We start from the raw sequence: 27,210 nt of genomic DNA on the forward strand, positions 1-27,210 counted from the left end.
AAATGACCTTTGTGATCACCTTATTAGCAACTGTGTCCTCTTTGCTGATGATGTAAAACTATTCAACACCACCGTCAATGCTACCGTCCTTCAAAAAGACCTTGATTATGTGTTTGAATGGTCTAACAGTTGGCAACTCCAAATCTCTACCAACAAATGCTCTGTCCTACACATTGGTAAAAAAAAATCTATATACCAAATACAAGCTAGGCGGACATGACCTTGTTGATGACCCTCACTTTGTCAAGGACCTTGGAGTTCTGATATCAAATGATCTAAGCACCAAAGCTCACTGCAACAGTATTGCCAAAAAGGCTTTAGGAGTTGTAAATTTAATTTTATGAAGCTTCTCCTCTGGTAATAAGGATTTTCAAACTAGGGCATTCAAAACCTTTGCCAGACCAAAATTCAGCTCTGCTGTCTGGAATCCACATTGTATATCAGACATAAATACAATTGAGCGAGTCCAGAAGTATTTTACCAGAAGAGTATTACATTCCTCTGTTCGCAACAGAATACCCTACAGCACCAGACTTCAGATTCTAGGCTTAGATAACCTTGAACTATGCCATCTAAGATTAGACTTAAGCATAGTACATAAAATCATATGTTACAATATCTTACCAGTTAATGAATATTTCAGCTTTAACAACAACAACACAAGAGCACAGAACAGATATAAACTAAATGTAAACCATTCCAAGCTTGATTGCAGAAAGTACGATTTCTGCAACAGGGGTCAATGTCTGGAACTCACTACCTGATTCTGTTGTCACCTGCTCAAACCCTCACTCCTTTACCCTCAAACTAACCTCTCTTGACCTCACCCCATTCCTAAGAGGTCTGTAAGGAGCGTGCATAAGCGCACAATCATGCCTACCGTCCCTGTCCTATTGTCCCCTATTTTTTGTATTTAAACTTATGTTTGTTCTTGTTTCTATTATATTGTAAGCTCCTGACAAATAAATAAAATAAAATAAATAAATAATGTATTTATTTGTTAAGATTTGGACTGAACATATTACAAAAGGAATAATAGGCAAGCAAAACATAAAAATTAGCAAGCCATGGTTTTTTATCAGTTTTTGGTGAAGGCTTGGATTAGTCCCTGTAGCTTTGTTGGCAAAGTTTTTCAGAAGTTATTTACCATTTCTTCCTCTATGGGGCTGACAGAGAGGTCACCCAGCTGACTTTGTGACCAAGTAAAGGCTAGAGATCACAATCTCTAGCATGTTGTTTTAATCAGTGTACCAAACTGGCTCGCTATTTAAATAAACACTAACGTTTTCAAGTAAAGATATATTTTGCTTAAAACACACACATTGCAGTTGTGGCATTTTCATTTTTTTTTCTTCCTAATAGTTTGAAAATCTTAATGCACCTATTACTTTAGAGTTCAATATAATTCATTTTTATGTCAGTAATACTTAATCTCTGGTCCTGAATCAAAAGTAGAACTCAAATGATGCTTCCCTTTAGAATCTTCAACTTCAACTGAAACATGGATATTGGAGAAACAGGACTACACAAGTTCTTTTCTCCCTTAGTTGGAGAACTTAGCACACTTAGGGGAATGTCTAGACAAAGCTACACAGGCCATTTGATTTAAAATAGTGCACAAACCTATTGAGTGAATGGAATAGTTCCAGCTTAAATTCCAATGATCATTAATACCAGATTTGATATCAAACTATATTTTTATCTGACACAAAGAAATGCTATCTGAAAATATTTTGATTAAACCTATATGCATATGTTATTTTGGAATACCACCAATTATTTGCATAATTTGAATAATTGTGCACAGTTTATTAGTTTTAATTATCTCTGCTCCTAATCAAAACTACAGCATTTCTGAAACATATTTTCCATTTTAAGCAATAAATATTTTCTTGCATCAGTAAAAACAACAACAAAAACAGTTTATGTGAATATTTACCTATACTAAGTAAGTATGGTTCTTAAATATTTAATTGCCATCTTGGAGAAAACTATCTTGATCCATGTTAGTATAATTTGTTGCTACATTTCTATAGAACTCAAATACATATTTTATAGACATTATTTGGTAATCCAGTATAAACTGAATTTATACTGGTTAAGAGTATAATCATCAAAAACAGTCGATCCACTCAGGGGTGATTACACTTGTGTCTATTCATTTCTGCTTGATTCAAAAGAATGAAACAATTATTTCTTAAATATCAAGTAACAGCAAATACTTGCATGGGAAAAAAAAATCTGTGAAATTTTATGAGTTTTCCTGAACATAAACTTCCATTAAATGTATTCTTGTACAGGCTCAAATAAAAAGGTCCCAGGCCTTAGAGAAGTTGTACTGAATTTCCTTACTTTGCTCCATTGAAGTTAGGATGATATTGCCATTTCATTCACTTTTTTCAGTTTATTTTTGCTCTTTGCATTTATGTAGTCTTACACAAACTGTACATGTTATTCCTATTTCTGTCACTCTTACTCATTTCTTTATTTTCTATTTATTAGATGAAGGTGAAGGCTGGTCATTATATATTTCAAAGTTTGAAGGATATTTAATTTTTTCTCTTAAGTATTATTCCATATTTATGGAACTGCAATTCATGTTGCATGAACTGGGCAAAAATCCTGGGCAGTTGTCGTGAAGTTATGCACACTGTACTTCATCACAGTTGTAGATCACATAAGAATTACTGGAGGGATAAAGATGATTCCAGACCAAAAAGCCTTTGTGGAACCTGAAGCACTCAGTATAAATGGCAAGCCTAAATTTTAATTTAGTCTGCACCATTTGAAATGTCATCACCATTAAACAAACTTTAAGACGAAGTTCTTGCTTCAGTTTCTGGCCACCTGGCTGCTTTTATGGCACACCTACATTAAAGAAAGTAGCTGCATAAAAGCAGGATTTGATCTGTAAGTACTTCACTTCCAGATCAGCTTAATTTAACAGATGGCCAACATACCACCATTACTCTGTGATGGAAAAAGGAAGATCAGCACTATAGGGTTTCAACCACATTTTACTGAAAGTTTTGTTCTGCAGTTCATTGATAAATATTTTAAATGGGTAACTTCAGTAATAGTCCTCAGGCGGAAGGTATATTAGTGAATACTAGTGCTTTAAGCATAGAAATTAATATATGTGAAGATCTTTCTTCTATTCTATTTGCAGCTTAAAGGGAGCTGTTTATGTCTGATGTATCACAAAATAAAAGGTCGTAAATCAGAATGCCTATGATTCTGCTCAATATTTTTCCGTAACATTTATTATTGGGAAATAAAAATGGTTCAGATTAACTTTACCAAGGTTTTGTAAGTTTTCAAAGTCTGCAAACACATTATAATATTTACATTGCCTCGTTGTGAAGAAACATTGGAGCCAGGGGCATAAGTTTAAGACTAAATGTTCAGACTAAATATTCTGGCAATTTCAGTGTGTTATGGGGAAAGAAAAACTAGCAACCTACAGTAATCATATCGTATTGAATTTCTCATCATTTAGAAATGCCAGCTCCTAACATACACATAGTTGAAGCCAAGGAATTCAATAAACAAGCTATATGAAAGTATCTTTTAAAATACATTTTAAAGGGCAATGAAACATGGTTGTCTATGGTGAGCAAGATGACATTTTGGTAGTTTTCAGATAACAAGCAAAGGGATCTTAACTCTTCCATTTCTCTTTATTTTGTAAAAAGCAGATGTCACATTCACATAAAGTAACAATTAGGACAATGCAGAGATGAAAATGAAGGAACATGATTTTGTTTGTAATATAGTTTTATTTAGAAAGCTTCAATATATCTCAGGGCTATCATCGTGTAGAGCAAAACAGTTGCTAATGCAGAAGATGTTGGTATCATGATCAAAATGCAAACAATTTATTCTTTAATATGCTATTATTTTATATTTATTACCAGGAAAGGGGAGATATAGTTTTGCAGTTGATTGATATATGAAACCACCAAGATATTTTTTAATCTTTGATTTTCTACTTTTAGTTGCTTAAATTTCTTCAGGCTACAATGTAAGTCACAGAAAAGGAGACTAAGTTTTGTCTGATGGTTTACTGGTATTTCTGGGGTCCTTGGTGCTCTCTGGGCTTGGTTGTTTTCCATTGTTGTTGTTGTAGTGCCAATGTTACCTAATTTGGTAATGAAATATCTGCAAGAAAACAATGCTCAGAAAACACCAAGGATCCCACAGTTCAACCCTGAGGTACAAATATTCTTTTCTATCCATTTCTGGTATTTACAAACTTAACAATATTTTGTATGTATTACAATAACTTCCTATGGCTCATTACCATCATATACCAATTCAAGAATCAGCCAGGAGTGTGTAATGGCTGCAAAAGAGATGGCTACATTGACTGCTTTGATTAATTGAAAAAAACCACAATTGCTTTTGTTTCTACTTGGAAACTGATCTGGATTTGTGCTTGAAGTGGGGAGGGGGATGAAACTTTAATTTTGGTTTTACTGATTAGATAGGTTTGTTGGTACAGAAATTGGTAGTTTATATTACTATGCAAAAGTAAAAAGTTGAGGTTTGATGCTATTATCTTTTTCTACTGCACCGAAGGGAGTTGGAAATGAACACCTTTTCTTTCTTTTTTTCCCCTTTGCCTTACACTTTTCCCTTCCGTTTTCCTTCCCTTACTTTCCCACTATTTCCATTTGTGTTTTTGCATTTTATATTATAAATTAATAAAAAAGAATTTAAAAAAAGAATCAGCCAGCAGTTTGTTAAGGAAACATAGGAAATGTTTTTAAATACAGCCAGAATTCGTAATAGTGGGATTTACATTTATGAGCCAACAGTGTGCAGCAACAGCCAAAAAAGCTAATGCAATCCTAAATTGCATTCACAGAGGGATAAAATCAAGTTCAAGTGAGGAACTAATACCACTCTATAAAGCCGTAGTAAGGCCACACCTAGAGTACTGCATCCAGTTTTGGTCACCACATTATAAAAAAGATGTTGAGACTCTAGAAAAAGTACAGAGAAGAGCAACCAGGATGATTAGGGGATTGGAGGCTAAAACATACAATGAACTGGGCTTGGCTAGTCTAGTAAAGAGGAACTGGGCTTGGCTAGTCTAGTAAAGTGAAGGACCAGGGGAGACATGATAGCGGTCTTCCAATATTTGAGGGGATGCCACAGAGAGGAAGGGGTCAAGCTATTTTCTAAAGCACCTGTCAGCCAGACAAGGAATAATGGATGGAAACTGAACAAGGAGAGATTTAACCTGGAAATAAGGAGAAACTTTCTGACAGTGAGAACAATCAACCAATGGAACAGCTTGCCCTTGGAAGTTGTAGGAGCGCCATCACTTGAGACTTTCAAGAAGAGATTGGACTGCCATTTGTCAGAAATGGTGTAGGGTCTCCCGCTTGGGAGGGTTATAGGATGACCTATAAGGTCCCTTCCAACTCTGATTATCTGTTATATGTTAACATAACTTACAAATAAAAAAAAAAGGTTACACTTCCAAACTAGGATACACGTATGTGTTGTTTTTGCTGTCTGGGAAGGAAAAAGTTGGGATTTATTTATTTGCTTAATATCATTGTTATTTAAAATGGAAAAAAAATTAATCTGCATTTGATCACTTTGCTTTCAAGGTACCAAGAAAGAAGTCATACCAGTATTTTATTTATTCATACTTAACATATTTTTTTAAATTGTCATTTCAAAGCCAATAGTAATTTATTTCATATGTTTATTGTTCTTTTAATTCCTAGAATTCTCAAATGCTGTACTGTCTCCTGTCAGCCACACTATATTCAGGTAGCTACTAATCAATATTTGCAGATTCAGGAAATGTCAATTTCAAGTGAATTGTTAAAATCAGGAAAAGAAGGAAATATTTAACCTATCATAGCCAATGACTAGAGAATCTTGTATCTGTCTGAATACTATAATTATCATAATCAGAATGCTGAGATACTGAATTTCCATGTACCATTTGTTTGAGTTTACTTTTTTACTTTTTACTTTATTTATTAACTAACTTTTTAAATTGTGTTTAATGTTTAAAAAATGTATGTGTTTACGTATGTGATTAATGAGCTAATTTTCATCCCCAGCAGCAATAGCCAGGGCTTCTCTGAATATATTAAGGATGAACAAGAGATGCTAATATTACAATATTGTATTTTGGGGGGCAAAATACAATAATTGAGGAGAGCAGAAAAACTACTTAAATTTTAACAGATAACAGATAATAACAGATAATCAGAGTTGGAAGGGACCTACAGGCACTTTAGAAAACATGCTAGCTGGGGAATTCTGGGAATTGAAGCCCAATTAAACTTGCCAAGACTGAGAAACATTGCCATAAATCTAGCATCCAGGAAAAAAAAACCTGTCAAGTATTTTCCAACTTCAAGGTTTTCTCCCTCAGCATTCACACTTTACATTTTAAAAACAAATTGCCTGTATTTATATTATTTATAAGGAAAGGGAAAGTGATCTTGAATTAAATGATATTCTTCTTTTTGAACATTTTCATACAGTAATGTATTCTCTGGTTCTATTTTCCCCACTCAAAACTCCAATCCAGTTATTCCTTGACCAAACAGAAATAACTTTTTAAAATATAGTTCCAGGCTCCAAGCTAATATGAAGCCCTTAGCTCATATTTGGTAGCACACACAATATAATCAGTATGAGGCTCACTAATTTTTGCTTAAACAATATGAATTATGTTATTTCAATGAAAATTGGTATTTTAAAATATGGCTCCATTTTCTTTTATAGAAATCAGTTGCTCGAAGAAATAGCTGACATCTGAAAAGTGTTTTTTTTCTATAGAAAGAAATGAAACTTCTGCTTTTTGACTTATATTTTGTCTGTGAAAAATACCAATTTGTTTTTATTTTTCCATTTTCATTTTAAAATATTCTGATTAAAAATAAAGGCTTTAAAATTATGTGATTTAATCTGTACACTTTCTGTTTATTGATGACAAGTATGATAATGCTGGTAGTTCTTGAGAAACTAAAAATATGTTTTGAAAAAAAATCTTAAGAATGATAAAAATAGCTTACCTTTTGGATAATCATGTTTGGCATTGTACATTGTAGTTTAACAATAAAATAATTTGATTGTTTAATTAAAGTACCAGAGAAGCACATGTCATCTTCCAGATCTTACATATCATGTTGCTATGGTGATTACTAAAAGATGAACACTCTATAACTTAAAAAAAAAACCATTCTAAATTAATTCCTATTTGAATTAAGAAGTAAAATAATTGTTTTATTAATTTCTTCTCTTATGAAGTACAGATAATTAACGCCAAAATAAGAGGCTCTCAATGCTAATTTTCAAGTACTATTTCAGGTACTAGAATCTATATGAAAATAAAAATTTTCACAGAGTATGTGTGAACATTTTTTCTGTTTCTATTCTATAATAATCTTTTATAACGCTATAATAATTTCTATTACAAAAAAATCTTTATGTGTCGAACCACAAAAAAAGAAAACTAGATACTTTAGCAGATTTTTTTAAAATGGTTCAAGTGGCACAAAGAAACCACATAAAGTATTTTATATAAACGTTTAAACATGTTTAACAGCGCAAGAGCTATGCTCTATTGTTTATTACACCAAAATATCACATTATACTATATATTATGCTATCGATAGATCTTATGTTATCTATTGTATCATGACTTTATTTAGGTCTTTAATAGAATTGTGCATATTTTTAGTTTAAGTCAAATTCAGAATATTTTATACTAAAGTTCTAAAGATAAGATAATGCTAGTAAGTTAAAATACACCTGTATTTTAAAATGAAATATTTTACTTTAATAACATACATTAGAGAAATCTGGGTTGAAGATGTATTCTCACGTTTATATGGTTTTTAAAAAGAAAAGAAAAAAAGGAAAAATATTTTCTTAGTGAAAAAAGTGAAAAAATAGTTACATTGTAAATTGTTCCCTTTAAATGTTGCTATAAACTTCTAACCCTGAAGTGTCATCATACAACACCCACCATTCATGCCCCATTCAGTTTATACTGACTCGTGTAAATAATTGTAAATTCATTTCCTTTGGTGGCAAGGAACTTTGCTTAAAATTTGCCAATGAATGGGAAACTATCCAAAACATGTCTTCTTTCCTAAAAAGCATTATGAATTTTTTCTCAGAAAATGAACAAATATGGATTTTCCATATGGATTTCTTTGTCTAGATTTGAGTTGTAATCCAATGCTAGTAAGAGCAAAATAGATGCTTTGGGATCTCTTTTGTGCCACAACTCAGTGTTCGTACTCTGACTCTACAAGGAAGCCTTCTGAAAAATACCAGCTATGCAGGAGTAAAGAGATCAGATAATTCCCTTGTATAAACACCTTTTCACTTAGGGAAGATTGATTAGTAATTTATGTGCACTGTGATACCTTTTTCTCAAGTAAAATTAATAGATAACTGTATGGATCTTTCTTAACATCTAATTTAATGTGTCAGTGTCTTTGTATTGAATCATTTTAATGCCTGATAAGCTCACTTTACTGGGTTTTTTTTTGCTCTTAAATTAAGACTTTGGATTTAGAAATAATATATAGTACTTTTTTATTTATTTATTTTGATTTGTCAATCGCTTACAAGATAATAGGTATAAGTATAAGCATAGTTATGAATACATGAAATGGATACATATAAGAAAAATAAAAAGAAACAATAGGACAGGGATGGTAGACATGTTGGTACGCTTATGCACGCCCCCTACAGACCTCTTACGAAAGGGGTGAGGTCAATAGTAGACAGTCTAAGGTTAAAGTTTTTGGGGTTTGGGCAAGAAACCACAGAGTCAGGTACTTTAGTGAATTATATGAAATAAAATGTTTTTAAAAATCCAAGAGGAGTTCATATTGGTTTCAACAACAATAAATACTTTGCAAATAAACATTTTAAAGTGTCATGTGATTTAAAAAGTGAAATAATCTAAAATATGAAACAGATGTTTCTGAAATACTAAATTATTAGATTTATATGTCTATAGTGTAAATCTGTTCATATAAAATTTTCTGACAAAAGATATGAAAAAGCTTCTTTGACTGAGAATGCTGTGTATTTAAAAATAGTGGTGTTTAGACAATATTCTAAGAGTCCCTTAGAAAATTCTCAGGAGTTTATCAATCAATAGAATGAGAATAGCTGCCAATATTCTTGAAAACCAGTTTGTCCCTCAAAACTCTATTAAATCCAATCCCAGGAATATTGCAGTCCAGTAATTTTGGCAACTGCACAAATAAATTTTTCTCTGACATGATTCTGTGATTGATCATAGGTTCTTGAGCTGTAGGATATGTACAAATGGTCATTTTTCTAAATGTCTTCCTGAGAATCCATATCAAGATTATGGTAGCACTGTGGTATATTAATTAATTATCACTAACTTTAAACTAAATTAATGTACATTGAAAAGGCTACTACACTTTTGATATAACTTTCACGTACATTTCTTAATTTGTAGCGGTATTCCCAGCCGTGGCAACTTCCAAATATGTGCATTCCTCAATTTGTAGAATTCTTAGCAATAGTTATAAAATTCAGGTAGTTGAAATGTTAAAGTTAGAAAATATTACAGTAGTACTTTAGGGTTTTTCACCACAGAACCCCTTTAAATATTTGTTTTTTGCCATGGAGCACAGCTATGGGCCCCCAAGACTTAACTCAAGATTTAAATCATAACATGGGTCTAAGTCTACATGGAGGGAAGTAAGCAGTGGGGTGCCACAAGGTTCTGTCTTAGGCTCAGTACTCTTCAATATCTTAACGACTTAGATGAGGGAATAGAAGGAAAACTTACCAAATTTGCAGATGATACTAAGCTGGCAGAAATAGCTAACACCCAAGAAGATAGGCTCAAGATCCAGATGGATCTTGACAGACTAGAACACTGGGCTGTATCGAACAAAATGAAATTCAATGTAGAGAAAAGTAAAGTCCTACACTTAGGCAAGAAAAACCAAAAGTACCCATATAGACTGGGTGAAACCAGGCTCAGTAGCAGTAACTGTGAGAGGGATCTTGGAATCTTAGTGGACAACCAGCTAAATATGAGCCAGCAGTGTGCAGCAGCAGCCAAAAATGCTAATGCAATCCTAAGCTGTATTAACAGAGGGATACCATCAAGATCAAGTGAGGTACTAATACCACTCTATAAAGCCTTAGTAAGACCACACCTAGAGTACTGCATCCAGTTTTGGTCAACACATTATAAAAAAGATGTTGAGACTCTAGAAAAAGTACAGAGAAGGACAACCAGGAAGATAAGGGTACAGGAGCAGAGGTGGTATTCATCCGGTTTGCACCTAATCAGGTGAACTGGTAGCAAGAATTTGGCATGGGTCGCTGAACTGGTAGCAACATCTGGCTGGCCAGGCCCCCGACCTGGTCACCTGGTTTCTGCTCACTCACTTGTCCCGCCTGCCCGATGCTCACTCTCTCCAGTTTAAAGGAGGACTGCTCCTCCGCCCTAGCCATGCATTTTCAAGCAGCTACTTGAAAACACATGACTGTGGGCAGAGCAGTGGTCCATTTACCTGCAAAACTGCACCCAAGGCTGGATTCTTTATAGACACTAGAAATATTGCTTCCCTTGTGAGTAAAGTGCCTGGAGTGAGAGGGAATGAACGCTGGGGGGGGGGGGAAATCCAGCCACGGGAAGTTTGCAGGAGCTGCAAATGCATGTCCGTTAACCTGCAAAACTTCTCCAATGCTGGATTCACTTCCCCTTGTGAGTAAAGTGCCTGGAGTGAGAGGGAATGAACCTGGGGGAATCCATCCATGGCGAAGTTTGCAGGAGCTGCAAATGCATGTCCGTTAACCTGCAAAACTTCTCCAATGCTAGATTTGCTTCCCCTTGTGAGTAAAGTGCCTGGAGTGAGAGGGAATGAAGGCTGACAGGGGTGTGTGTGTGTGTGAGAGAGAGAGAGAGAGAGAGAAGAAAGAAAGAAAGAAAGAAAGAAAGAAAGAAAGAAAGAAAGAAAGAAAGAAAGAAAGAAAGAAAGAAAGAAAGAAAGAAAGAAAGAAAGAAAGAAAGAAAGAGGAAGGGAGAGAAAGAAAGAAACAGGGAGATAGTGTGTGTGTGTGTGTGTGTGTGTGTGTGTGTGTGAGAGAGAGAGAGAGAGAAAGAAAGGAAGGGAGAGAAAGACAGAAAGAGACAAAGAAAGAGAAAGAAAGAAAAAGAAATACGAAGGAAGGGAGAGAGAGAGAGAGAGAAAACTCTGGGCTATTATTTTTAATTGTTCCATTATTTGTAATATTTGTAATGTAATATTTTACATTGTCCCTACACCTAGAATGATTCTACTGCCTTTCTTTTGCCCAGGGCTACCAAAAAAATTTCAGGGTTTACATGCATTCAATGTCTATAGTCCAGAGCATAAATACATGTCTGTTTAACAGTTAAAAGGGACTTTGGAGGTCTTCTAGTCCAACCCCCTGCTCAGGCAGGAAAATTGAGGATGCCAAACTCTAAGTAGAGGTCCTGGGAAAGGTGTCAGAATAACAGAATAACACTTAGAAGGGACTTTGAGGGGAACTCTATACCATTTCAGAGAAAGGGCTGTCCAGTCTTTTAAAAATTTCCAGTAATTGATCACCCAGAACTTCTGGGGACAAGCAGGTCCACTGGTTAATTGTTCTCACTGGCAGGAAGTTTCTCCTTAGTATTAGGTTGCTTCTCTCTTTGTTCAGTTTCCATCCACTGCTTCTTGTTTGCCTTCTGGTGCTTTGGGAAATACATCTCCCCCTTTCTTTCTGGCAGCCCCTTAAAAGCCTGTTGCCTATCACACTCTTGGGCAAAGCATGTGAACCATTTCCTCCTTTCAGTGGTCCACGAAAGTACATCTATAGTATGTAGATAATAAAGTCAAAAAAGGTGAACAACATTTTTACAGAACTATAGATAAATTGAGGCTGGGTGTGACAAGGAATGGCTGGGAAGGGAGGGGCCAGGCAAGGCAGCCCTCGACATGAGTGACATTAAGTTGGCCACACCCACTCAGTCACATGACCACCAAGCCATGCCCACCCAGTCACATGGACATCAAGCCACACCCACCCAATCACATGACCACCAAACATGCCCGTCCAGTCACATGACCACTAAGCCATGCCCACAGTCACATGACCACCAAGCTATGCCCGCAAATAAGCCACACCCACAGAACCGGTAATAAAATTTTTTGAATCCCACCACTGGACTGAAGACTAAAGCATACAGGATGGCTACTCTAGTGAAGAGAAGCACCAGGGGAGACATGATAGCGGTCTTCCAATATTTGAGGGGCTGCCACAAAGAGGAAGGATTCAAGCTATTTTCTAAAGCGCCTGTAGGCCAGACAAGGAATAATGGATGGAAACTGAACAAGGAGAGATTTAACCTGGAAATAAGGAGAAACTTTCTGACAGTGAGAACAATCAACTAATGGAACAGCTTGCCCTCGGAAGTTGTGGGAGCACCATCACTTGAGACCTTCAGGAAGAGATTGGACTGCCATTTGTCAGAAATGGTGTAGGGTCTCCCGCTTGGGCGGGGGGTTGGACTAGATGACCTATAAGGTCCCTTCTAACTATGATTATCTGTATCTGTATCATTTCTTCAAGGTTTTGCAGACTCGCTGTGATGACATTGTGGCTTCCAGTGGTTCGTGGACTACAGGTTGAGAACCACTGGTTTAGGGTATTCTGTTCCTAATAGGAAATATATTTGACCAACTCTACATATTGTAAAAATGCATTCATATATGTGGTAAAGTGTGTAGGACTATTTTGATGCCTATTGTTACTTGTGCCTAGTGGAGAGAACAACATGAACTAACATGGACACAACTTTAGAATTTGGCTAGTTTGTGCATGTACCACTTATTAAAATGTATACAGAGAAAAAGAAATTAGGTACAGCAGAAGACTAAGAAAAACAAATAATAGTAATAGAATTTGCTAAATATAACAGGGAAAGTCTCCATTTTCCAATATACAAGGTTTGAGCACCATTAATAGAGATTCTCAAACTGGAGTGTGCCACCAATAACTCTGGGACTTAAATTTTTGGGGCAAGTGAGATACAACCAAACTGGAGAGAACTGTCAAAATTTGTTCTAGCATCACCAAGAAAAAAAAAAGTTTGTGCAGGAAGCATAAACAGAAAAGCCCATAAATAGTTATGATACTCCAGGCCTAGGAAGAGATCAGGGTATTACCTCCACAAACAAGCCCTCAGGGGGACCAATGAAACAACAACTTGAGTTTTGAGTAGAAGCATGTGTTGCTATGATTAAGAATCTCAGGAATATTTCTACCACTGCTCAAGTCAGGTATGGGCATATGAACGGTTGTTCTCCAATCTGCCATGAAGTGACAGCTTAGTTAAATAGTCAAGACAAGGGTACAATTTTCAGTACAAGGCCCAGGAATAGAGACCAACCTCAGCAAGGCAAATTGTTTGGCAACAGACACAGGTCAGAAAAAAACAGAGTGACTGGATTTCAGTAGCAAGGCTGTACAGGTAGTCATTGATTTCAACCATTCATTGAGTAATCATTCAAATTAACAACAGTGCAGAAAAAAATTACCGACAACCGATCCTTGCACTTATGACCATCACATCATTCCACGGTCATGTGATTGCAATTTGGGTGCCTGGCAACCAGCATAGATTTACAATGGTATCCAGTTGTCATATGATTGCCATTTGCTACCTTTCCAGGAACCTTTTGACAAGCCAGTGAGGGAAGCTGAATTTGCTTAATGACCACATGACTTGCTTAACAATAATAAAATCAAGTGCAACTCACTTAACATAGACATTGCTTAGTGATGGAAGTTCCAGTCCCAATTGTGGTTCTAAGTTAAGGACTACCTGAATCAGCAAAAATGCAGAGCTATCAGAGCTCACTCCATTCCTACTTTGACTGGTAAAGCCAGTAGCTGACTTAGCAAGTAAAGTGGAAAGAACAAAGATCCAGCATCTTTGGATTGCCAAACTCATGGTCAAGCAAAGAGAAGAGGAGGGAGAGAAAACTTGGAGTTCACTTTGACAATGTTCCTATGTTTCAAGCAGAAGTGGATGCAAAATGGAAGCATTTTTTGAAATTCGTGCTACAGATTTGGGTAACCCTAGGGATATCCATTTATCAAAACATTCCACCACCAATCAACCAACCACCATTTCATTTATTTATATTCATTAGCCAGGAATTACTTGCATTACCATTTTATAGTGTCAAGTGATTCACTTGGCCACCTTCAAACCTTGCATTTTCTTACCCTCTGTTTCCGCAAACTTCCTGGGCTAGTAGGAGAAGGGCTTGGAGACTTCCCAGAACGGGGAGTAGAAAGCTGACTTCCAGGCGTTCCATTAACTAGAGAAACATAAGAATGGACAAGACAATATGGTTTTGGACCTGGCACCTCTACAATTAAACACCAAATAACATATTGCTCATATTAGCTGATGCTTTCTGCTTTGCCCTTTTGTAGTCTGTGTACTTCTAATAAAAATTAAGTAAAGATACAACTCTGAAGCAATTAATCAGTATAATGTGGGCTGCTCTGTATTCAGTTGGTATACAGTTTACTTAATAAGTGATTGACCAATTTGTATTCAATATGTAGCCGCAATGAAATTAAAAGTATTGTCTGCAACTCTGGACTGCTTATCCGTGCAATATATATATATATATATATGTAAGATTATACTTGCTCTTAAAAAAAAACTTGAACAATTGGTCTTTCCCCCTCCTTTTTAGAGATGAGGGGATGTTTTAATATTATCTGTTAGAAATATCAAATTATTGCATTATATTAAAAGGACATTTACTACTACTGATAATTACCTGGAACTTTTGGAAAGATTTCTGTGTGATATATTTGACCTAAGCATTAATGCATATAGGACTCTTCGATTTATAAGATCACTCACTCAGCCTTTCATAGTTGCTTTCATAAAACGAGAGACTTCTAAACTGTTGCTATATTTTCTACAGTTCCTTTCTACTTACATAACATTTGCCTTATCATTTAATACAAAAACTTCACAGCTGTGAAAGCTGTAGAATAAAAAACGTAGACAAATAATGCTAACACTGCACTGAAAAGAGAGGAGAGAGAAAGAGAGAGAGAGAGAGAGAGAGAGATGCTATATAATAAAATGTCTTCTCAAACATGCTATGGCTAGGTCACAATTACATATACATCAGCCATAAAAAAGCAGTAACCAGCAGACATCCAAATTCTCTATTTTGTATTGATATTTCCAGCCATGATACTAATAAGGCATCGTACTTACCTTCTATGAGTTCTAACATGGAAACAGACTTATTTTTAACCTGATAAAGCCAAGCAGGAAAATATTTGCCTTTTGTACTACACTCCGGCACTGGCAGAAACAGGAAGCGTTAGGATTAGTTAAAGGTTGCCAAAGCAGCTCACAGAGAGAGCTGAATAAAATGCCGGATTCATAAGCCAAAGCTTTTTCTGCGTAAGGCTGACGTCTTCCAAGCAGCAGTAGGAGGTGTAGGTGCCGTCTTAGGGGCTACATCAAAGGTGTCAATACACAACGCCACAACTTCAGGATGTTGAGCAACTGCAACCCTCACTCTGATCTGCCAAGCCCCCATAGCCTTAGCAATCTTATATGCTGCTGCACATTGAATCATAATGAACTGCCTTTGGGAACAATATACCAAATTACTCATCTGAAGATCACAATAATAATAATAATTTTTATCAAAGCATAGCTGACTAGTAGTCTCCGAACTGCTACACCCAGTGGAGAGAGAACTAGATTTTAAAACATTGTCAGATGGGAAGGACATTTTTCTTTCCCATCTGCCAGCTATGCACAGTGATAAATATTCTGCCCAGTTACCTAGATGATGTGTTCTTTATTCAGCTCAGATATAAAAAGCACTTTGTGGAATGATAATTAACTATTACAATACTGTTATGTTAAATTTGTCTTTGGAAGCTTGTTTTTTGCACATTGTATTAGGGTAGGAAAGTTACAGCATTAGCATGAAGATGGGAAACTGTAGCCTTCCAAATGTTGCTTAAAATAATCCCTAGCAGCCCTGGCTAAAAACTAAGAAACATCTGGAGGCCAAAACGATAATAAACTTCGAACTAGTTCTTGAATTCAATTATTATTACAGCCGAAAGGCTTACCATTAAATTCAGGAAATCTGCTGTTTAAATCATATGAACTTTTGGAGAATTTTTGGTGAATTAATGCCAAAGACATTTGCTTGTGAATCACCACTCATTCATCAATAATATTATTGGTGGGGTATGCTTAGACATGGATAATTTATAAGAGATAACAGGATATTCTAAGGGAGGAACACTGACACCAATGTTGCCAACAACATATTACTGCTAGCATGATTAATTGCTTGCTTCTACATAATTTTCTCTTGGAATTAAGGCATTTCATTGAAAGACTTCTGTTTGATTACTGTTTCCCTAAACGCTTATTTAACTTTCAAGCAAAAGCCAACGTTTAGAGATGGAAAGTACATTTTAAAAGGTAAAAACTCTCTTTGTAATATCTCTAGTTCAAAAAATTGAAATCTTGTAGCAGAAGGAAAGTTCTATTAGTGTAAACAATAATAAACTAATTGAAATGAAAGTCTAATTCAATTTCTATTTTCCATTGCCTACTCCATCCATCTCACCCTAACATTTCTCAAAAAAACACAATGAACGTTCTGGAGATTATATATTTTATGCAGTTACATTAGGAAGACAAGCAAATAGATATCGTCTCACTTCTGCAATTCTGATGCTTGTTTGCATTTTATTTGTGAAGCTAATGATGGAAAGGAACACACACCCCTTTCCAAAATAATATATCTCCATAGGATGCAGAAGATGACATGTTGTTAATATTGGCATTAAGTGTCACCCTCACACAAGACCCTGACAAAGTTACAGTGAAGAAATTACTGATGAGGTACAAGAAAATCAGGAGAAGGGAAATACTGGATACTGGTGTGCTGTTTTTTATATTCTACAAAAGTAATCTTTCTAGGACTGAAAGATCAGAGTTTAATTGACTATGCAGACAATGTAGCAGAACTTGAAGTTTTATCTTTTGTTCTATTTTTAAAAGCCCGTTGGACAATTCTACTCTTATATAAAGCACTGGTATAACAATAATGGTAAAAACAGTTGGAGAAAGAATTTTAGAAAAGGGTAATTTATTACTCTGCAAACTAATATTAGTTTGCTGGCATAATGGTCTTGACTGCATCCTGAAATTTTAGCATTACCAAGTTGGAAGTGAATAATGGATCATACACATTTAGAATTAGAGCTGGAATCTCCATCTCCACCCCTACCATAGTCCATGTAAAAATTAAAGTATTCATAACATATGCCTCTCCAACTTCTGTGTGCGCTCATTCAGTAAATGAAAGTCAATCACCACTCTGGAAGATTTCACTATCAAACTTCTCTTGAATTGAAATAAGGAAGAAGAATTTAAAAAAAATTCCAGGCATATTAATTACAGTATAACTCATCAAGATAAGCTTTTACGGAGGTAATTGTTAACACAGAAAGAGATGGGTATAAAGATGAACTATGCAAAACAACCAAATTTCAAACTTACCGATAAACTAGTTAGATGGTTGGGGTACAAGGCTTCCTGTGAACATGGCCTCTTTGAAGGAGAAAAATAGTTTCAAAATAAATAAGAATTATTTCTATGGGGAGAATATTTGGCAGAATTTCTCTCCCAAAAGATAACAAAGTAGTTTTATTATATTATTTTATTTTATTAGTCTTTTAATATACTTTATTTATTCTACTGTCATGATTCTTTGAAAATCTGCCATTGACTTTTTGAAGGTGTTGTCTGTGTTTTCTTTTTGGTCACTCAGGCAATAATATGAAGGCCGTGAATATTCTGAACCATTTTACCCCTGATTTTTCATTGAATTGTACATTAGACTTCATTACAACAACATGTCATATATAGGACCCATGTGGCACAGTAGTAAAAATGCAGCACTGCAAGCAAACTCACTGTTCACTGCCAGGAATTTGATCCTGACCGTCTCAAGATCGATTCAGCCTTCCATCCTTCTGAGGTCAGTAAAATGAGGACCCATATTGTTTGGAGGGATATGCTGATTCTATAAACTGCTTAGAGGTGGGCTGTAAAGCACTATGAAGCCATACATAAATCTAAGTGCTTCTCAGTGCTATTGCTACTTTTACAGTGTCAGTGTATAATTTTTATTTCAGGGTTTTTGTTCAACAGGACAAAATTTAAATATTTCCTGATAAAGCTTGTGATATTTTAGTTAGAGATATTTCTATCAGATCTTATGAAGTGCAATCTTTCCTATATTAGAAATTTATCAACAGACAATTTGGACTACATGGTCCCAGAAACCAATTATTTCTTCTTAACACTGTTTGCAAGCTCTGTCAATCACATGCTATATTTTTTCTTTGTCTTTCTGATTATTTTCCATAAACAATACAATTAGCTGAAAATATCATTTGAGCTCTTAGGTTCTTATGTTTCCTTCTTAGAACTTCAGAGGCTAAGGTGAAATAGTTCAAGGTATTTCTGATATTTGATCCAGAAATGTGAAACTTTTTTGTCTTGTTCTATGATATAATTCATTCTAGCATATTGGGTAGCAGGTCTAATATAAATAAAAAACCAAGAAAACAGGGTGGGGGTAGTTTGAGATTAATATCATTTACTAATAGTATACTCTATAATTTGTAGATAGATTGTTCTCAGGGTTCAGTGGCAAAGGGTCTAGCTCAAAAAGTAGCCACAATTTAGACTGAAGATCCTGGTACATGGTTTGGAATACACAGTAGACATTCTTAAGCTCAAGTAAGAATTTGAGACCATGCACCTTACTTTTTGGTTTTATTGCTATTTCAATAATAAAAATGGGAAAGCAGGGAGAAAGGCATGTGCTTCCCCAGCTAAGCTTCTATCATGAAATCCTTGCAGACAAATAAGATTTCCTTTGCTATGCTGTGTTAATAATATTTACAAAAAAAAAGAATAAAATAAGATCACACGAGATGTCTTGGGTGCTGTATTCAAATTCCATTAACGCTGAAGTCTTCATGACAGTTTATAACATGGGTGTCAAACTTAATTGTGTCACATAACATCACATGACATATCGCAATGTTTTTCCCCTTTGCGGAGCTGGGGTGGACGTAGCCTGTGTGTGATACATCTGGCCTTTGGGTCGCCAGTTTGACACCCCTGCTTTATAATAAGAAAGTTGTTCACATTCACACCATCATAACTCTACCCTACACAGAAAATTAGATGTAAAATACAGGTAGTCCTTGACTTACAACAGTTCATTTAGAGATTGTTTGAAGTTACAATGAAAAAAAGTGACTTATGACCATTTTTCATACTTATGACTGTTGCAGCATCCCCATGGTCATATGATTTACATTTGAATGTTTGAAAACTGGTTCATATTTATGACAGCTGCAGTGTTACCTTCTGGCAAGTAAAGACCATGGGGAAGCCAGATTCACTTAACAACGGTGTTACTAATTTAACAACTGCAACAATTCACTTAACAAATGGCAAGAAAAGTCGTAAAGGGGAGGAAACTCACTTAAGCTCAATTTTTCACTTATACAGATCCTATGTATAAACTGCAATGAGCAAACCTGATCATTCTCAGTATTAAACTTGAAATCCTCCTGTACCATCACTGAGATCTTCTAACTAATTCAGAAATAGAGAGTACTCAATATAGCATGAAATTCCTTTTCTTTCCCAAACATCTACTTTAAAACACACAAAAGGATAAAGGATTAGAGGAACATTCCATAGCACGTCGCCCTCAAAAATGATACACAACCACAAAACTTTCTATTAAAATTTCTAGATCTTTAAAATAAGGAAAAAGTGGGTATACCTATTCTGTTTTCTACCACAAATTTTTCTTTCAAAGAATTTGTATGAAACTTGTGTAAAAATATGAAAATAGTTACAGACCCTTCTCATCCTGGACATAAACTGTTTCAACTCCTGCCCTCAAAACGACGCTGTAGAGCACTGCACACCAGAACAACTAGACACAAGGACAGTTTTTTCCCAAATGCCATCACTCTGCTAAACAAATAATTCCCTCAACACTGTCCAACTATTTATAAAGTCTGCATTACTATTAATGTTCTCATCACTCCTTATCACCCATCCCCTCCCACTTGTTACTGTATGACCGTAATTTGTTGCTTGTATCCTTATGATTTTATTGACTGTTTCCTAGTATGATTCAATTACTTATTGTACCCTATGACTGTTATTAAATATTGTACCTTACGATTCTTGACTCTTGACAAATGTATCTTTTCTTTTATGTACACTGAGAGCATTTGCACCAAGACAAATTCCTTGTGTGTCCAATTACACTTGGCCAATAAAGTATTCTATTCTATTCTATTCTATTCTATTCTATTCTATTCTATTCTATTCTATTCTATTTTATTTAATCACACAAAGTGTTTTCTGAATAAAGATTTAAAAAATCCAAGGCAAAGCACATTTTCTTTCCTAAATTTTATTTCAGTTACAATATTTGTACAGCATATAGACTTCAATTCATTGGCGAGATAAGATACTTTTGATTATTTGACAATCCTATCTGCAGTAGGCAAGAAACACTTACTATTCTCCATTTTGAAAACAAAGTATATTTGAACCATACCACTAAGTACAAATATTCAACCACATTTAAATAATTATGATAGCCAAAAATTTACCTGCTTCTTAGTCAAATTTATATGCACTATGTTACCTGAGCTGGTGGAGGCTGGAGATTTGCTGCGTCGAGATGGACCTGGGCTCTTGGTGGTGCTCCGACGTGGTGTTGAAGCTATTTTGGTATACGAAGTAGATTTCACTACACGACATTCTAAAAGTCAGATAAATAGCATTCCATTAGTACCCTGAACAGCATTCTTATTTCTCAATATGATTTATAGGGGAAAAAAGATCTTGAAATTATTCCTTGCTGTCCTTCATAAAAGTGTGGAAATCAAAACCCATGACTTTCCCAGATTCTGTGGTGCAATCCGGATGACATTGGTGGCCTAATTACCAAAACTCAACTTTCTTTAAGGGGTCAACTTAGAAGGAACAACTAAAAAATGAAAGCAGTTGAAGAAACTCTGCTGCAGATAAATGGACACATTGCACATAAATCTGAATAACCATGTCTTCCAGTCCTCCTGTTCATCATTTGGATTTGCAGTCATGTGTGAAGTACAGCCAAGTATATCTAAAAGGATGAATCTGAAATTTATTTCCATATATCAAGAAAGATACATAAATCCTTCTGTCTGTCACACAATATTTTAAGAAAAATGCAATATGTTTATTTTTTCTATATAATTTGGTGAACACAATAAAACACAGTGTGTATTGTGGGCAGAACTACGCTATTTCAGATTTTCATAACAAATGATGAAAATCAATGAGGAAATAAAATTGCCCTCCTACTTGGGAACAACTCTGTGTCTATAAATGTGCTGAAAACCACATCTGCAATATGGATCTTTGACTAAAACTTGAAGAAATCAGGTTCACATGAAAGCTGATAGAATGAAGTTATAAAATATTTGTCCAATATGTAATTGAAGTGGAAAAATACATAATTGGAGAAATGGATCCAAGTGAGTCACTTGGGAAAAAAATCATAAAATATAAAGTTGACTTTTGGGCAAGTATGCAGAGATCCTTTTGTCTGGTTCTTGTAAGTTCTCTCGTTCAGGTGGTTTAGATTCCACTTTGAACCATTTCAGGGTGGATGTCAACTAAAAAGATACTCCTTTGGTCATTTTAGCTGCCAGAAAAAGGGACTGGGGGGAAAAACAAGGCATTATTGAAATGATAATCACCTAGGCAGCCCAAAGTTGTCGGAGCATAAGAAGGTTATTGGAGGAACTTCCGTTTGTCGGCTTTGCAAGCGGCAGGGATTTGCGATACGCGCGATCCCTGCCGCGCTAGTCGTTTTGGTGCTCCAACCCGGACGGGTCTGGAGCTAAGGCTGCCCTGTAGGGGTGGCTGAAGACAAGGGGGTCCGGAGGAGGTTTGGGGGTGCTGCAGACCCCCTTGCCAGCTGGCAGAACCCCTTTCCCAAGATGGTGCAGCGGCGGAACCGCAATGGCCGCCACAAAGAAGCTGGCAGCCGGGTAAGAATGCGCAGGAGGAAGTGGAGAAAGCTTTTGAAAAGAGAAAGTTTTTCTTGGTTCCCGGGACTCTAAGATATATTTAACAAAATTCCTGGAAATTATGGCTTTCTGAATGATACCTTCTAGAAGAGAAAATAAGCGGCAACTTGGTGGTGCTGAAAGGAAAGTTTACTCTCCTTCTCTACGGATTTAATAAGTGGATATTAAGAAACCTATTTTTTTTAGGTAAAAGCTGGCTTTAAGTGATAAGTGAGAAGGGAGAGGACTAAAAAATATTTGTATGCTAAGACTTTGTTGGAGGAGATGCCTTAAGGATTTGAAGACTGAAATATATTGTAATAAGACTTTAAGAAACAGATTTGGACTTTCTTTTTTCTGATTGATACTGCCCCAGGAAGAGAAAGTGAGAACTTTGCCTTGGCTTGGACTGATTGATAACTTTGGGAGTGTTTTATTTTTTTTAAATATCTTGGTTGCTGTAAGAAGAAAGAAGGGGAAGAGAAAGGAAAGGATTTATAATGGCTTTTTCTGTTGAGGAACTGAGAAAAGAATATGAGCAAACAAAAAAAATGGTAAAGATGGTTTGAAAGAAGCCTTCCTTTTCTTAGAAATGGCGCTTGCTAACTATCAACAAACATTACAACAGATGAAGACAGCAGAAGAAGAAGAAGGAGAGGAAGAAGCCATCTTTAATGAATTTCAGAATTTAACCAAGAAAAAAGGAAGAGGGAAAGGAAGAGAAATAGAGGACTTAAGATTTAGAAAAACATTTAAGAAGGGGAAGGATGAGGTGCAAAATCAATATAATGATAGTAGACAAGGGGGAAGGGGAATACAACAGAGAGGGGAAGCCGGTAAGGCAGAGGTTAGAAGAAGGGGGGGTAGAAAGGCTTGGTGGGGGAAGAAAGGAAGGAAAATGGTGGAGAAAAGCCACAAAGTTTTGAAACTAGATGGGAAAAAAGGAATCTTTTTTAGGGATAAAGGGTGAAATATAAATTTTTTTTAAAAAGATTTTGCAAGGTACATAAGATGATATTGTAGCATTGTATTAGAAATAGAAAACTAAAATGGTTTAAGAGTTGATAAGAGATTAAAATGTTGAAATGTTTAGTAATGATTGATTTTAAATTTAATAATATTAAAGGGAAGGTTTAGAATATTGAGTTTTAATTAAAAAGTTTAATAAGATTATGGTATTGATGTTATTATAAAATTTTTATTATAGCATTTGTTTTTGGAAAAGACAATGGGAATGTTATAAGACTCAACATTTAGATTTACTGTTTAACTATGTATTTAATTATTTTGGATTCATTATTTAGATAGAATGTACCAAGCAGAATCGGATTGGGTACTGGGTGTTATTTTAAATGTTAATTTGATTAATTTAGAGGGGAGATAGAAAGGCATCATACTCTGATTAGTGATTTCAGGAGAAATTCTTTTTATTATTATAAGGAACGAGACAAAGGGATAATAAAGAATGGACAAAAGATACAAATGTAATGACTCAAATTAAGATGGATTAATTAAGATAGAATTAAGAAGAGTGAAATGTGTGGAGAAGTTAATATAGAAGATTTAGAATGGTAAATAAAATAAGTAATGACATGTAAGATGAGCATGAATATAAGTGAAGTCCATGAAGAGAGAGATAGCTGGGGCCAAGTTACTTTCCTAAAAGATTTTTTTTTATGTCTTGTGTGTTGTGTGTTTATGTTTCTGGGAGAATTAATAAAACCTTGCAGAAATATAGAATGAGAATAATGGTAACCAAGTCAGAAAGAAATAGATGAAATAATAATAATGAAATTGAATAAGAGTAAAGAGAAGTAAAGAGAAACTGGATAAGAGGTTTTTGTATGCTTAGGAAATGGTTTAAAATAGAATTATAGTGTATAAAATAAGGTTTTATATGACTTGTTAAATTTATAATGGAAAAAGGTTTAAATATGTAATGGTTAATGATGATTTGTTTGTTTCTGAAAAAATTAATAAAACTTGTTTTTTGTTTTTTTTAAAAAAAGAAGGTTATTGGAGAGCATGATGGATGACTCTTGGAGATGGATGTGTCCCATTGGAGAAGTCACATCCAGTGGGTGGGGGAAAGACCAGGGACAAGGGAAAAATGTATGATGTAATTTAGTATTGGCTGCACCCAGCCACGCGCCAACATGGCAACCTCTAATAAATCAATTTTCTTTTCTCTGAGATGTGGCTAGAGACTTTTGATTTGAATGAGGGTGGATTTGTTGGAGCCCTGACAGTAGATTCCACATCTACACCATCTAAGGGCTGTGACAGTTTATTACTTATTTATTATTTAGCGTATGAGGAGAACGTGGCAGAAGAGAAATAAACCTATATACACAGTCCACATAATTAAAACTTCTATGGTAGTGGCCTGATAACTAGATGTCCAAAATTCAGCTGTCCAGGCAATTGCCTCTGGTGTTGCTTCATGCAGCACTTCTAGGTAACTGGTAATACCTAGTTGGGTGTATTGTTTTGATTTGGAGCATCAAGGTTTAAATAATTAAGTATCACATTAAACTTGCATGCCATCCAGAGACATAGTTGTGGGTGGTCATATAAATCATTTAAATGAATAAAATAAGTAAATAAACAAATAATTAGATAATTAAAGTAATCTTAATAGTTAACTGTGGAGGTTATTATCATTGTTCCTTTACTAGGGTCAGATCACTTTCTGTTCCAAATGCAATCAATTACCATCTGTCTCCTCCACGGGACCAAATTCATTCAAATGGTCTGCCTTTATGGACTCAACTAGTTTCAAGTGAGTGCTTGGAGATATCTCCAATAATCTAGTGCAGGGCTGTCAAACTCCCGGGCCATGGGCCGGATGGGTCATGCGCTGGACATGCCTATGTCTGGTTTAGCAAAGGGGGGGAAGTCCCAATATGTCATGTGACGCTGCTGTGATGATGTGAGTTTGACACCTCTGATCTAGTGGGTGAAGTTCCTGGTTCTTCATTGACAAGAAGTGGCACTTGGAGCTATTGATGAAGTAGCTTTTAAGCAGTTTCTCTTTGCCAACTGATCATCAGTATCTCCTTTATTTTTGGATGTCTTCTGTAAGGTATTTGGGATATTATACCACCAAATTTGTGTCATTTTAGATATATATTTTTTGAATATTTTTTTTTGTGCTTTGCTTTTTGTGGCAAGCCATTATGAAGGAATGTAGACCTGGCCTTGGGAAGGGGAAAAGAATAAGTCAACAATTAATGAGGACTTTCAGAAAAAATATTTAGTCTCAAGAAAGAGGAAGGAATAACAAAGATACTCAAAATAACGCTTTCTTTATTTTGTTTGTCATAAGATGGAACAAAGAGAAACTCTAACATGTTATCAAGATTTTGTTATTCTTAGAATTCCTGCTGTGTTTGTTTCAGAACCTTGTATATCTCAAAGGGTTGACTTAAGTCTCAAAAACCCCTCTCTCATTGGAGAGGCATCTGGCATAGTGTTTCCAGATAGCTGAACAGACAAAGGAGAACATGAACAATTGGAAAGGAGGATACACTAACTTGTTTAGCTTTCTTGGCATTGGTGACAAAAAAAATACAATGAAAAACAGAAAAACAAAGTATTTATGCCTATCTGTATATTAAATTACTTTTTCCAGCATCCGAAAGACTCATTTTTCAAATGCAGGAATGTGCTAGAGATTAGGAGGCAAATGACTTCTGTTTATAGCTTGTTAAGCTTTTGTTAATTTCAGGCAATAGTACAAGCATGTTTGAGGGTACTAATTAAGGTCAAGGAGCAGAGCTTATTAACTTGTGGTTAGCATTTATTAGGAAAGCACTGTGCTGTAGAGGAAAGCTGCTGAGGAAGAGATTCTTTGTAGATATAGGTAGTCCTTGAGTTACGACTGATTATTTTATGTTCACACATTCCCAGCCATTGTAAATAATTGCACCATCACTCCCGCATCACCCTCTGTTGGGCAGGTCAGCTTTATGACCCCTTGGGGTACTCTGCATTCACATGACAATTATTTGTGATGTTCCTCATTGGTTTCTAGAGTTTTTTTTTTGCCAAAAACCATCCATTCAAATGAATGGATCCACTTGATAACCACAGCATTTGCTTAACAATCACCACCCCAAAAAAGCCATAATATTATGTCCAGTCACACGGGTGTCTCCAATTATAACCATAATGACTTACAACTTGGTTTTTGGTGAAATTATGGTCATAGGTCTATCTGTACTCAAAAAGCCAGAAGATATTTGATGTTAAGGTTATGCCTAGGCTAAACAGAAGATTTGAGAACAAAACGAAGGACATGTCCTCCTTTTTCCAGACATTGGTAATCCTAACTGGACCTAGAGCATGATGACTCATCTTTGAAATGCCCTGCTATCTGCAGAACAAGTTAACAAGGCATTATTAAAACATCAACAGCAGTGGGATACACAACTAACAAACATGTACAACTACAACGTGAGAAAGAAACTCAAAATAATGCTACCTTGATTTTTTTTTGTTTGGTATAATAGGAAGTGAAGCGAAACTGACAATTTTCCCAGATTCTATTATTCTATACTACAACAATAAAAAGCATTGCTGGAATTCCTGCAAAACATGTTTCCTGTTCTGACCTACCAAGAAAATCAGACAGCTGCTGAGTCTGTTTAGATCAGGGCTGTCAAACTCTTGACCTGCGGGCCAGGTGGCCATGCCCACACCAGGTTTAACGAAGGGGGGAAAGTCCCGATATGTCATGTGACGCCACGATGACATCAGTTTGATACCCCTGGTTTCAATGCTTCTCAACTGTGACAACTTTAAGATGTGTGGACTTCAACTCCCAGAATTCCTCTAGCTAGCATGAAGTTGAAGGCAAGTGCACATATCTTAAAGTTCTCAAAACTGAGAATTATATATTTTCTTTTGCAGAATCCAGAAAGGCAGAATGAAATAAAGAAGTACCTAAGAACATTACAGTAT

At 35.5% G+C, this 27,210-nt stretch overlaps 1 protein-coding gene across 2 annotated transcripts in view; it reads right to left on the reverse strand.

Annotated features, from left to right (window-relative positions):
• Window positions 1–27,210, reverse strand: part of DCLK1 (doublecortin like kinase 1) — a 172,182-nt gene that overhangs the window by 54,269 nt on the left and 90,703 nt on the right. For both annotated transcript variants that reach the window (XM_026681879.2, XM_026681878.2), the window contains exons 5-6: window positions 20,832–20,948; window positions 14,293–14,387 (exon numbers count right to left, since the gene is read on the reverse strand). In XM_026681879.2, the coding sequence (XP_026537664.1) occupies window positions 14,293–14,387; window positions 20,832–20,948 (212 nt within the window). The remainder of the gene's footprint in view (window positions 1–14,292; window positions 14,388–20,831; window positions 20,949–27,210) is intronic.

This window comes from Notechis scutatus, chromosome 5 (assembly GCF_049901735.1).
Source record: "Notechis scutatus isolate UNSWTSFEM ecotype Mainland chromosome 5, rNotScu1.2, whole genome shotgun sequence".
In the NCBI taxonomy this organism is placed as follows: domain Eukaryota; kingdom Metazoa; phylum Chordata; class Lepidosauria; order Squamata; family Elapidae; genus Notechis; species Notechis scutatus.